Consider the following 14,527-nt stretch of genomic DNA (forward strand, 5'->3'; position numbering starts at 1 on the left):
GTAACTCCAGTTACGCCGCTAATGTGGTTGATTATATCTACGCTATGCTTAAATGATAAAAATAAAACACTATCAGCCACTTTCCCATTTTGCCTTTATTTTAAATAGCAAAATGGACATCCTACACAGCAAGTTAACAATACAAAATCTACAAAATGATACAGTGACAAAGTTTTCTTTTGTTCGACAGGTAACAACTGTACAGTGTAAATGGATACAATACTGTGTTTTTTCTCTTATTTACTCATCTATATTTGGCACTTGACCACAAGATGCTATTGAAGTGAAAGCTGGGACTGAAGCCCCTGATCACCTACTTGAAATGTGCAGAAACCCACAACTTCTTTTTCCCCGAAAGTCGTTATTCCATTACCTGTGAAAATGATCCGATGTTGTTTTCAGAGCAGCAGGTGTAAAATCAACAGGATGGAAACAGTAAAAGAGTTATCGGTAAATCCGCAGTGTCAGTGTGTTCTGTCAGTTAAGTTTCGGTCACTGTGTGTGGTCAATGTAAAAGGTTCTGGTATCTTTATCATCGCTGCAGCTCAAAATTACACAATTTGTTCCACTGTTGTGCAGATGACAGAAAAAGATGAGATGTCACATTTGCACTCGAACGTGACATTTGCACTTGTTTTTTGTTTGTTTTCCCACTTATCACAGGATCTTCGAGAACCTAATGACTGCAAACCTTTACTGGCTTCCAGGGAAACATGAAGTCAGCAGTGGGAGGGAGGGGGGAGGGGTTCAGGAAGGAACATTTTGAAATCAGATGCTATTTTCTCTGTTGACAGTAAAAAGATGCTACTTAAACTAAATGTAGCTGATGATGTTCGAAGTTGAATGCATAGCAATATGTGTGGTCCTCTCATTTTTTAAAAACATCTCTAGCATAAATATGAGTGAATATACAGTACAATTCTTTCATATCATATTGTCAAGTAAAAGAAAAGAAAATGTTAATCATGACATTCCAATAATTTATACGAGTTTTTAAAGTGAATCTCTTCCACTGCAGCAAAACGCCACAATGTTATCACAGAGTAAAAGAATATATAATCACATACTATATATTCATATAACATCTAACTTCTTTTTTTTGTTTTTGCTTATACACTTGTTGAACCATAACTGAAGAAAGAGAATCACAGCTCGGTACATATGTCAAGTTCATGTATTCATCAGTGAAGTGAATGTGTGAATGTTTATGTGTAAAGTGTGTTTGTGTATTTTATGTGGTCACATAACTTGGCATAAAAAGTCACTTTCAAAGAACAGATGGCGTGAATCTGTGTCCAGAATATTCCCCTTCATTTTGAAATCTGAGTTTTGGTTTCATGTAACGTTCCTCCTGAATATACAAGAAATCGTTCATCCCTTCTGAAATTCCTCTGATTAAAAACTACATTTCCCAGGTCTCCTAGCCATACGTAGCCATAATGTAAGCTGTGGATACTCGTAGACCCAGACCCACGTTCTTCATTTTGTCCAGTGTCAACATGGAGTTAGATCGAAATACTACTTAAAGTTGTCACGCAACAACCGAGTCAGATACAGAGAGCAAAATTAACATTTTAAATCCCTTTTAAAATCAGGAAAAAATGCTTTTAAAAAACCATCAAATAAAAGAAATAAAAAGAAACAGCAAACTTGGATTCGGCTCAATGTGCCTCATCAATCTGGTGGATCATCCTCACTGGCCGTCCCCTCAGACAGAAATAGCACAGCTCTGATTCAGTGTTTAACAAGTCCTTGATGGGATATCAGTCCCTTGAGTTATATTTGTACCGTATGTATGAGAACCATGATGTCTGCAGCTTTTGACCAGGCATAGAGGTGCATGTACAACATGTGCATGTGGGCAAGTGGTATTTTTAGTATGTACTCCTGCATGTTATGTGAGTCTGTGTGCATTTCTGTGTGTGCATGTGCCTCTAAAGCTCCTATGTCAATAATCTCAGGTTGGTCAACTGGGAGAGATTTTGAAGATTTGTTAAAATAATAAAAAATGGGATGGTAAATGTCCAGTTGTCTACTGCCCAGCACTGCTGGGATCACACTGAAGCAGTCGCACAATGGAGGGGTCGTTCTTCGCTCCCTCCACAAACTCCTCAAGAGACAGTTTACCTGAGAGGAGAGAGAGAAGGTTTTCTTTAAAAGTGTTTGAATCAAAACAAAGAGCAGATATTTTCCTAGAAGCGATGTGCCACTTTACCAACAAAGTTCTTTTAAATTCTTTTCATAGCGATGATTTTATCCGATTCATTTAAAGTCTGGTTTTATCTGTGTTCAGGCTGCTTGTGGTGGCACCGTCTTCCAGCCACTTTAGCAATAGTGACTAAATACTGCAGAGCCCAGATTTTGCAGCAAAACATATCTGATGGATCCAAAAGATCTCGGCTTTGTAACGAATACTTTGACTAAAGGCAGTGAAGAAGTCCTACCATCTCGATTTGTGTCCATCTGCCTGAAGATCTTATCTGTGCGTTTCTCAGGTGTGGACTCGTCCTCAGGCATCTTCATCACAGCAGAGACCATCTTGTAAATGGCCTGAAGACAGAGGGAACAGAAGACAGAGGAATCAGAGACACAAAAGACTCTTACTGTAACTGCAACATTATTATTATGATTATTATTATCCATTTTTGACAGTTGCTTTCTTTCCTCTGACCATATTTTAACTCAGTTATTCTGACAAAAAGGTTCCATTAGTTGGCAAAGTGCAAGTGAAAAAAAGCGTCCAACATATACATATAAACTGTATATCCATGAATCTAATCTACTGACTGCTTCTGAGAGAATGGGAACTGAAGCATTACTTTCATATCTGCCTCTGCTGTCTGATGTCACTGCACAGAAACAAACAGGAAGTCTGAATGTCTGAAAGCATGTTAGATTATTAAATGGATGTGAAACACATTTAAAACAGAAGTAGTTAAAACTTAATAATATCCCTGGTCTGTGTTAGTGGAGCTGAAATGTAGCTGAACAAATAAACCTAATTCAATAAATAAAGCTTAACATCTCAACAATATTTCAACCCCATGTCTGGCTGTGGAAAAAAAAAACTGTGAACGAGGCGCACTAACTGAAAACTTGTTTTTCAGATACAGCCCTGTCACTCCTGTATTATCACTCCTCACTGCTTTCACTTTTGATAAAGTTTCCAACCTCAGAACAGAATTCCCCCTGATGAAAGTTTTCACAATGAAAAGCTTTTCTATTTCAACACCAGAAACATTTTAATGTTTATCCACCACACAAACACCAACAGTCACTGAGAGCTGCAGACGTTAATGAATTCATTATTATTTAATTAGCTACTGTATGGATTTTTTAAGTAGTTGATCAATCACTTAATCTATAAAATAAGTCTGATCTGGAGCCACAGAATCGGAATCATTTAATTACATATGATGATAAATGATGACGAAAAGCCAACACCTCTTAACTTGACGACTAATGATTTATATTATTAAAATGTCTGTCAATTAATTAATCAATTTATCAGGTAGATGTCATTACTATAGCATAAGCCACATATTTGTAAGGGGGCATGTATAAATATGTCTTATAGTGATGTTATTGTTATTTCGATGCTTGTGTGAGAACATCTTTTAATCTGGGGCTGCAGAGGAAACTATGCAGGAGACCTATTACTAGAACCACACATTATCTGGATGTAGTGCTGAGTCACTGTGAGGATCAGAAGAGGGACGCTCCCTCATGGAAATACACCACAGCCCAGTCTTATTTAGGGACGTCTCTGGACCCGAGAGGTCTTTACTGTCGGTTTCTAAAATTATACAGCATCTGGTTTCCCTGCTGCGGGCAGTCAAGTGGTGTAGAACACATAGGCATATGGATATATGACAGAGCAGCTGGTGTGGATGGCTGAGCAAAATGTTGCTTCACTGCAGGAGCAGTTTAAAGACCAGGGAACATGGTATTACTACGAAAGCATGCAGTAGCTGTTGACAGCCCGAGGGCTACATAAAGCCAGAGAAGCAGAAAGTCTGAACGGATGAGAGAACAAAGGATGGAGGAGAATAAAGATAGAAAGCAAGACAAAAAGGGATCACCACAGCAAACCCACCGTTACAATCTCCAGCATCTCTGCCTTGCTAATGTATCCGTTCCCATCCAGGTCATACATGCTGAATGCCCACTTCAACTTCTGGTCCAGTCGACCACGTGAGGTCACACTCAGGGCGATGATGAACTCCCTGAAGTCTATAGTCCCATCTCCGTTGGCGTCAAACGTGCGGAAGACATGTTCAGCGAACTTGGAGGCGTCTCCATAAGGGAAGAAGTTGGCGTAGATCTTCTTGAACTCCTCCATGGACAGCGCACCACTGGGGCAGTCCCTCAAGAAGCCCTTGTACCACTCTGTGATCTCGTGCTCGGTGAAGTCCGTGTTGTCCATCAGGTCCTGCATGACGTCAGGCCGGAGCTTGCTGTTCTGTTTGCCCATGGTTGCTGCTTGTGTTGAGGATGTGACTGAGGTGTGACAGCAGCGGTGCTTTTGACTGCTGAGGAGGAAGATGACAAGGAATGACAAGGGTTGTTAGAAATATCATCTGAAACAGGAGTCGGAGTCTTTTTGATGAGGAGGAGGGACAGTGATGTCACAGTGGAAGAAAGTAATAAAGGACACCAATATCTGTTGTTTACATCACTTTTCATTTTCTTAGTACATTGTTTCTGTTCATAAAAAATGCCACTACAGTTGAATGGCTTTGTTGTTTAAAAATAGAGGAACGCTTCCTGCAAGACTACCGAAGTCAACTTCATAAAAAACAAACATCTGTGAGAACTTTAGGAGACAAAAAGTCCTGTTTCATACAGCGAATGCCACATATTGAATTATTTAAAATATGTATTTAATTGCTTTGTACTGTTTTTTATTCTAGGCTATACATACAATTCAACTATCTGGGCTTATCGTCTCTTATCTTGTTTGTTCCTGTTTCGTGACGAATGCAAATAAACATTATCGTAAAAACAATGAGATAAAGGAAAAGCAGGTAGATATAAGCTGAGCGTTGGGTCTTGTGCAAATGCAGAATGAAGCTCAGTCTCTCAAACACCTGCAGCATGAGACCACCAAATGCTTTTATGTTCAGAAACACAACCACGCCTACACTTACAGTGCAGCACACACATTGTTGATAACCGTGATGCCACATCATATGTGCATGCATCTGTGCAGCCGCAGTTTCTATTTCCTGCAGGAACACTCATGCACACACAGCTACATCCTCTGTATTTATAGTCAAGATGGTATACCTGGCACATCTCAGCCCTGTTTGATTCAAAAAAAGCCACTGAGCTGATCCAGCAGTGTGTGTCTGGGTCTAACAAGAATAACATTCCTATGTAACAAAAGTTGAACTTAAAACTCAACAGAGGACGCAGTTCATCATCTAACCCTGCAGCTAATGTGCTTAGCAGTTTCCCCCTCTTGGACCGCTAGATTCCTGCTCAGCTCTCCGGGCAAAAGACAAGAAGGAAACTGTTCTAAGCTGAGCCGAGGATAACGACAGATAAAATCAGCAATGTCAGGTCAGGCCACAGCAAATCACACCAGTGTTTGCTTGTTCCAGAAAGGGATGGAGACATCCGTCACCTCTGAGTTTCTCTTACTTAGTGCAAAGGTACATACAATCTCATAAAACAAACTCATTTGTTATTGTCTTATTAGAACTATGAATTTATTTTAGCCTAAATTATTATCTATTATACTATTATCATCCAGTTGATCAAGGATATTTGGCATTTTAAGTGAAACTGTGACAGATTTGTAAGGAAGTCTGCCCAGTTTGATTCAAATTGCCTGTGTTTTCATTTGCCTTGCTAACTGCAGGGACTGCCTCCTCTTGTGCCTTTACTTTGCTCACATACGCACAAGTTCCATAAACAGCCAGCTATAATCTTTTAATTAACTCGGAGTAAACAATGGGCTCAAGCAATGTGGCAGCTGCCTCTAATGTCAGCAATAGTTGACTTTAATGCTGGTGTGTATACTCGAGCAGCGTGAAAAGGAGATTAACACCCGTTTACAGGTTTACACACATCGCTACTGGAACTAAATATATCAGCAGCTGCAGAGAGCGTCCACTGTGAACAGACCATAGGAGTGTATGTGTGTCTTTATATCAGACCGATGAAAACAGTCTGGAATTGATGCTTTGATAGACAAAGGTTAAAGAAGTGGTGAAGCTCCTTTAACACTTTCAAAATTTGCTGCAGAATTAAAGATCATTTAAATAACTTTATTGGTCTCTTCATCAGGGATGTGTAGGCGGTTTCTGTTCCTTGTTTTCACCAAGTATATAAGACAACACAACCCCTCAGCACCCGGCTGACGTGATTGATTATTTCATCCATAAATTCATTCTTTGTCTGGTTGGTCACATCCTCTGCAGACTGCTTCTTAAGTGCTTAATGGATTTTGGAGCATTTGCATGATTATTGAGGCTGCATTGTCATGACAACTGACCATAGAGACTCTTTGTTTTTGACAAAAACAGATTATTTAGCCCCTTTAGGTCAGAACTGAATTCAAAAAGCCTTTCTGCGAAACATGTCGGCTTGATTAATTGTTTGTTTGCTTTTAGCTGCAGTTCTAATCACACAGACTCAAGTCAGTCTGTTTAGTCTTGACAAACAGAACCGAGTAAAATGTTTCTCCATTATTCTAAATATGGGAGATGAGGTTAATTAGTGTTGGTCTCAACAACAACATGAGTTGCAGGATGTATCTAGTCAGACTAGACTAGACTGGATTTCTTCATCACGTCACTTATTACATGATATCAAATGAAGGGAAATGGTTCTCTGATCAATATAAACTTTAGATTGTTTCTTGAGCTCTAATATTTGCAGAGATATCTTGGTAAAAGTTTTAACTTTATTTAACCAAATATTAAGCTCACTTGAGAAGCAGGTTGTCTACTCATGGTAGGGTTGATCGTTTGATCTCCAGCTCCACACTACGTCAGGGTAAAAATAAAATAAATTTTGGACAAAATTGTTTGAGAACATAATAAGATTTAATTAATTAGATTGCCACACCTAATTCCCCTCCTTTCTGGCAGAAGGCATGCGAGCATGAGAGGAGAAATGATGGGAAGACGGCTCAGGCCTCCACTGAACATCCCTTTGACCAGTCACCTATAAGAACTCAGCTATTTCTGGCTCTCCTGAGATCACAGTCTACTAAGACTATTACCTGCTGCTGCTGGCAGACCTGTGATGGCACCATTACATAACTGAGGCTTTGACAAGCAAACATGTCACATGGTTTCTACCTTGACCACGTCTTAAGGTCAGGACAAGTGAGTGGACGCTGGTTTAACCTCCTGAGTGTGTCTGAGAGCAGAACAGGCCTGAGATAAAGGCGGTGACCTCCAGGTGGTCAGGTATTAACATCCAGAGAACAGGCTGTCACTCTCTGTTTCTAATGACGGCGACAGTACAAACATAACAATTTGAGTATTCGAGCTGCTGAGCCCTGAGACAGACTTAACTCCTGAAACCGCGAGAGAGAAGCTCAGAGGGGCAATACCACGGATTGAGTAATTTAAAGACTTTTTTTTATTCAGGAAAATATATTAGCCTGCAACAAACAATTATTTTTATTACCAGTTCAGCTGTTGATTATTTTCTTGATGAACTGCAGTCTTTTGCGCAGCCAACAGTCCGGAAATGAGAAAGTGCACTTAAGGAATTGTTTAGGGTTGAAAAATGTCTTATTAAAAAAATGTAAACTAAAAATTCCAGCTTGCATTTCCTTTAAATATGATATTATTATACAAAGATATCCCAAAAAATAAATAAATAAAAAACTAAAGCATTCAGGACTGGGTTATGTTTTCTGATAATTCTTTTTATGTCAGAACATAAAAAGCTCATATTAGCTGGAAAATGTACTTGACAATACAGTTGGAAATAATCAGTGAAGTAGCAGAATACTACATTAAAATTAATTTGATACATGATAAATCATTGAGTCATTATTCATAAGAAAAATATCTAAAAAATAATACTAGTTTGAGCTTCAGAAATGTGAGTATTTGCTCATTTTTAACCTTAATAGTAAATTAAATATGTTTAGTTCTGGACTTATATTACATATTTCACCAATTACTCACATTTTATGGAGTAAAAAATGAATCACCTAAAATAAGCAAAACTAATTTGATTCTAACTTTTTGATTCTGAACACAGACAATATTTTATTCTCTAGTATTTCTGCGCAAAACTCTGCACTGTATCAGTCGACCCATTCTTGCTACTTGAATCAAAAGCCCTCCACACAGCATTCATCCCAGATCAGCTCACTGCCCACTTACATAACACCCAGTTGTCTCCATTTATATCCTGCAGGTAAATCTTAACACAAGTCCCACAGATAATCCAAGAACAGGGAGAGCCAAAGAGAGCTGGCTGGAGGCCTCACGGGGGACCACAATGGCTGCAAAGAGCCTCGATCACAGACAGTGAGCGCATGAATGAAACATTCATAATGCAATATGATCCATCTGTCACCAGGGTCCAGAGCTGGGGGGGGTGCATACTCGACCTAATAGGCAAACAGTTATGTGACCAAAAAGTTTTGTAACACAATATTCACTTGTAGGGCAAAGTGAAATAATTTCGTTTCAGATGCCGTATTAAAAACTTTAACCTTATCAGATCCAGATGAGGAAAAAGTGTGACTCAAAGTTGAATGTGATTCTGATTTCAGAGACACATGATGCTGAGGATTGCAGCATCACAACCGCTTTTTCTTCTCAGTTATCTGAATAATTTATCAGCAGTTCAGCTTTGCTTAATTTTTGTTTGCAAGACCTCAGAGCTGTTTTATAACCAAAGTCAGGGTTACAACATCTGTAGCTTTATTTTTGGTTAAAATTATTTTGTTGTTATGTTGTTCTTGGGTCTTCTCCAAGACATAATCAACATTAAACTGTGACTTTGCTGTTGATTGCACACTTACCATTTATTTTAGATACATACATACATAAGACAACAAAATCTGTGACTCTGGATTTGAAGTTTTTGCTGTATTTGAAATATATTTTCAATTCCCACTCTACAAGAACATGAAGAAAGTTATGACTTTCTGTTGTACAATGTGGGTAAGGGTTTTGAAAAAATCTATTTTAAGTTTCAACCACATTTTGTGAACGTCAGAGATGAAGCAGCTCATACTACCCCCAGACAACAGGAAAACACAGAACCTCATTCAAGTAGCTGAAAGTGATGTAATGCTGCTATAAACTCATTTTTACCATTGCTACAATTTCTACAATTTGTTTTACTGTAGATGACAAACTGTACTGACATTTGGTGCATGAAAATGTACCATCAAACCCTAGTAGCGCAGCCTCGTCGGCCTACAAGTGTGACCTCTAACCTTTAATTCAAAAGATAAGCATCAGTGTCATTCATGCACACTGAAGAACCGTGCGAAAAGAAAAATACTGATGGGTCGACAAACTTTCTACAAACACTAGTGAGATCCTACAGGATATCGAAGACTCAACTCTTTTTACCTCAAACTTAGATGTCATACAATATATATGGTACACATCTGTTAAAAAGGGCAACACACACATAAAAACGGAGAACACAAGTGATTAATAATATGTCTGAGTTATAGCAATGTGGCCTGTATGGACTGCAAACTAACTCCTCCTGGTTTTCTCATCGGTGCCATTTTGGCTCAGATTTCAATATTTCTAAAACTGATGACCTGCAGAGCTTGTCATCATCTAGTCACACCATATACTGCTGCTCCCTCCTTCTGTTCGTCTTCTGCCCAGTTTGTGATCACATGTCCGATGCAAACATGTGATGCCCACCATCAGACGCTGCTGCAGCAGCATGGCATAGCTCTGGGAGCAGCCGTGCTCACGTTACAAGTATCATGATCGGCGCTGTTCACTGTGGCGTGCTTTGACGGCTCCTTGAATATTTGGCTGCAATTCTATCTCCTGTTTTATTTAGTGTAAGGTCAGAGCTGGTCCAGTCGTGATCCTTAGTCTGAGGAAACTCCACTACAGGGTTTGTTCTGTTGCTGTCAAAAAAACACTATCACTGGGCAGTCAGTAAAATGTTAGAACTACTTACAACTACAACTAAGTAAAAATATCTTGGTGAAAAGGCTTCTCAAAGCAAAATAAAGTTCAAATAAGATTGTGAAACAATAAATGTGGCCCAGCTGTTCTACTTCAACAAACAAGGTCCCATAATTTACATGGATGAGACAAATAAATAACATGAAAATCAGCACACCAACAGTATTAAGCAGCAGCAATGCAACTTTTTCAAAGCTTGTTTAATTAATGAACAGCTCATTCTTAGAAAATAATAATGGATTCAACTTCATCCTGTGCTGAAGATATTCTCCTCCTTACTCGACAAAAGAGAAGGCATATGATTTGATGGAAGGCTACAGTAAACATGGCTGCAGGATCGGTGACACCTTACCATCAAAATGTATTTAAACAAAATTGAGAAACTGTTTTGGCATTATCCATTTTAAATCACAAATTGTGGATCAAATGTGGATCATCAGCAAACCTCTCTCCACTCTGACGAAAGCCTCACCAACACTCTGCTAGTTAACTGTGAGCTGTTCACTGGCACACGGCAGATCACATGCTGGTAACTTAAACTGCCAACAAACCTTTCTGTCGTTAGCTTACAGTTACCAACACAAGTTTGTTAACACCGTCTTTACCCTGCGACAGGAATCTCAGCCGCCGGACACTTCTCAATGACTACTGGTTATCTGGATTCCACATAGAAACTGGATCAAATTCAAGTTGTAACCAAATTCTATTGGTTGCAGCCCGTTTCGTGTCCAGCAGATGTAATAAACATTAACCACAATTTTTCTGAAGAGTTCTATCCTTGATGCTGTAATAAACCATGTCTTCCTTTCTTTAAACATTACTAGAAATCCCAACCATTGTGTCGTTGAGGGACCTGAGGCAGCAAATGCATCATAGTGCAGCACACACGAGCTGCAATTGTCAGCCGAGGAGCTTCGTGTGTCAAGGCTCTGCACAAAACCACAACCATGACAGAGAGGCCATTATGAGGCAGCAAAAAGAACATGATTTTTGTCACCGACATCAACTGCAAGAAGGCAGGCCGAGGCCACAGCACCGACTTAGGGTTGGACAAACACACACACACACAGACACTTGCAGGAAATTGTCACTGATTGCACAGGCTGAGCGCTGTTTGCTTTACACTGAATATCTAAATGTGCCTTTCTCTCAAACAGCCTGTTGTAAAGACAAATGATGCAGAGATGTAAATGTCAATCTGTCCCCTGACTAAACAACTCCCACCCACTCCACCAGTGATATCTGCTGCACAGCATGCAAGAAAAGGGTCTTTCTCTCTGAGACATTATCTGTGCTTCTCGCTCTTTATATCTCAGTCTCAGAAGCTCTTGCTCTTTCATCGTCTTCCACTCATTCTTTCTCCAAATCACTTTCCCCGGCTACTTGCTCCAACAGAAGTCTAATTCAATTCAAAAATTGCATCGACTGCATCTCAGACAAGCCTAACTACAGAGGATGCTGCCAGTGTGGCCAGTCTGGTCCAGAACGGACCCACAAGACACCCACACTATCAAAAATAGATCATCTGTTCAAATTTAGCTAACATTTGTAAGCGTTCAGCATCTTGAACTGTTTGGAGAAATGGTTTTGACATCAAGGGGGCTATTATCTTGACTCCACCCTTGTGTCAGCACCTACACAGGTCTTTAAATGTTTCTTGTCGTGGAGAGAGGAGGAGCTGTATGGTGTATTTCATTTCAGACACAAACAAAGGAAAACAGAAACAGTCTATGTGAGCAAAACCTCTTTTCTCTAATCTCCTTGATCTGATTTTTTATTTCTCTCCATCTGTGTCCACTCACATCTTTTTACGCCCCCATCACCTCTTCAGCACTTCACTGGGAGCACGAGAGGAAATCAAACCTGTTTATGTTCCACATCAAACCACGCCAACGGCATTCAATTACCACAAGCCACCAGGCCAATAGGAGTAAATTTGCACAAGGACAAGTCAGGTCTCTTAATTCTAAAAGCCATTTTGAGAAGCAGCAATCTTGTCCTGAGTCTCTATAATCCTCAGTTCTACTTTAGCTGCTCGTCTGCTGTAGACCTGAAACCAACAGGGTCCACATTTAAAGCAACCTAATGCAAAATTGACTGTTTTTTGATTGATTTAATTATTTTGTTCTATATAATACAATAACAGGAGTGGACAATAAGCCAAAAATGATGTCAAGATAAAAACTTTCATATCAGTCCATATCATTAAATATCATGATAAATGTCACATTATATATTTTGCATTAGGCTGCGTTTTGCTCCTGAGTGAAGGTCGTGGGTTTAAACTCAAGGAATCACAAATACTTTACAAATTTAGCGTAATAAATTGTGTTACACCTCCTCACTGTGCTTCCACATTAAACTTTGGTTATATTGCTGTAGATGAAAACCATTTTGCAATGATTATCAAGATTGTTTTATCAAGATTGTTTTAATACCCATGTCAAATGTCTCACAAAAAATATGCTGTAACTGTGGTTCTTGGAAATCGCAATAAACTAAGCTCAACTTACTAAACATAAGAAGCTGAAATTGGCAAATGTTTGACAAATTCTTGCTTGACAGATGACTTGTATTATAAATACCTCAGTCCTAATTGTGTATTTTCTGACCATTTACTGAATCAACAATTTGTTGCAGCCTCCCATCACTGATCTAAAATCCTCATTCCCACTGTTACTTCCCTCCCCATCTTGTTCTGGGAAATAAAACAATATACATTTATTGCATATCAATGGCAACATAACAAAAGTCCAATATATATTGATATATTGCTCATGTGTTGTGTAAGCGCAGTGAGGAGGTACAACACAACCGTTCTACTTCGGATTTCTAACAATGTGCTGTTCAACAAGTGTTTGTCATTCTCTGCTCATTAAGGAAAAAAGACAACCTTCACAAAAGGAACAAAAATCTGTGTCCATATACGGTCTATACAAAAAAAAAGTCATAATAATACAATAATTTATTACACGTAATAATAACTTATCGTGATATATCTCGATAACAATGTTTACCTGATATTATTTTGTGCTATCATCCAGCCCTAAATACATGTATATAAAGATACATGTAAATGCACTGAAGCCCATGATAAGAACAACATAAACAGTACTATTACACTGTACCATTGCACTGTAACTGTACTGTTATACTGTACCATTACATTGTACTGTTATACTGTACCAGTACAATGTCCTATTCCACTGTACTGTTATACTGTACCCTCCCACTGTACAATATCACTGTAGTGTTACTGTACACAGACGAGACATTCATTGACAGGGGGACAAACATGTCCACTCACTTGTCAGGGTAAAGCAGCAGCGGTTCAGTGAAGTCTATCTCCCTCTGCCCTGCTTTAAATCCCCTGACTGACTGACTGACTGACGGAGGTGATGTGTGTTTGCTGTAATGAGATCCCCTGCCTCAGGACTCCTCTTTCATTTCCTGTTCCTCGCTCCTGCCACGGTCAAACATGGAGAAAGTGAAAAAGAGAACCAGCTCCTCTCCTCTGCGGCTCATCCAGGGCGAGAAGAAGCGACTTCATCCGATTAGAAATGTGGGTGAAGCTTTATCCGCCGCTAGCAGCATCACCATCATCGCGCTGGTGCTACTTTGTAATGTGAAGTTACGGGGGAGGACGCGTTTCAAACTGGAGTAAGTGGAATGTAACTCCAGCAGTTTGGTGGTTTTAGTAGTTCGGAGACATTCGACCTGTGAAAACTCAACTCACCTGAGCTCCACGCGAGGAAAACACTAAAGTAGGAAGCGGAGAAAGTGCGAGGGAGGGAAACGGTTAGCGACAACTTACCTCGCGCAGAAGTTGCTGTGAAGGGAACCGGTGAGGAGTCGCTTTAATGGTCCATTACCTCCTGGTTACCTGCAGGGAAGCTTCTCACGTGAACGGAGGGAAGGGGAGGCGACAGGTAGCAGGAGCCACGCGGGGAGCAGGGGTTCGCCGGCGGCTGTTCGCACTTCGAACTCCGGGGAGGATGTTTCCTCCAGCGGCGGCGCTCACTCCGCTTAGCCCCGCAGCCGTGACGTCAAGGCCCAGAGCCACGTGGTGCGGCGGCGGGCCAATGGGGAGCCGCGTTGTCCTGGCAACAAGAACTCGGTGTCTCAATGGCGATTTAGTGCGAAAGAAAAAAAACACACAAGTTTGTTTTTCTGACGAGCGAAGCCACAAAAACACGTGTTTTTAATAAGAATGATTATTTTATACTTTATCTTTATTGGTTTTATATCAGCACTAGATGGTATGAGGCAGTGTGCTACGTTTGTCGTGCTTTAAATGAGCTACATTTAATAATATAATGTAATAATATTTAAAATTCTATGACTCAGAAAACCAAACTGGGAGATTTCCAGTCATTTTT

The 14,527-nt window shown here is 39.8% G+C and overlaps 1 protein-coding gene across 2 annotated transcripts; it reads right to left on the reverse strand.

Moving 5' to 3' along the window:
- Positions 1-80: 80 nt before the first annotated feature.
- ncaldb (neurocalcin delta b) lies at positions 81-14,211 on the reverse strand. Of its 2 annotated transcripts, none has more exons than XM_020102014.2 (4): positions 13,963-14,211; positions 4,097-4,532; positions 2,445-2,550; positions 81-2,127 (listed from the first exon to the last, which is right to left on the reverse strand). In XM_020102014.2, exons 2-4 carry the CDS (start codon positions 4,472-4,474, stop codon positions 2,033-2,035), a joined length of 579 nt encoding a protein of 192 aa, XP_019957573.1. In that variant the 5' UTR covers positions 4,475-4,532; positions 13,963-14,211; the 3' UTR covers positions 81-2,032. The 2 variants fall into 2 exon arrangements, with proteins under 2 accessions (XP_019957573.1, XP_019957574.1); XM_020102015.2 differs by having other exon boundaries at positions 4,097-4,529; positions 13,963-14,203.
- Positions 14,212-14,527: the final 316 nt, after the last annotated feature.

This window comes from Paralichthys olivaceus, chromosome 20 (assembly GCF_024713975.1).
Source record: "Paralichthys olivaceus isolate ysfri-2021 chromosome 20, ASM2471397v2, whole genome shotgun sequence".
NCBI lineage: Eukaryota > Metazoa > Chordata > Actinopteri > Pleuronectiformes > Paralichthyidae > Paralichthys > Paralichthys olivaceus.

What these genes read in the sequence shown, in the direction of transcription:
- ncaldb (XM_020102014.2), bottom strand. Translation starts at nt 4,474, where the DNA reads ATGGGCAAACAGAACAGCAAGCTCCGGCCTGACGTCATGCAGGACCTG. An exon ending in AGATGCTGGAGATTGTAACG is followed by an intron (nt 2,551 to 4,096) that starts GTGGGTTTGCTG and finishes CTCTGTCTTCAG; the next exon opens with GCCATTTACAAGATGGTCTC. An exon ending in GATGGACACAAATCGAGATG is followed by an intron (nt 2,128 to 2,444) that starts GTAGGACTTCTT and finishes CTCTCCTCTCAG; the next exon opens with GTAAACTGTCTCTTGAGGAG.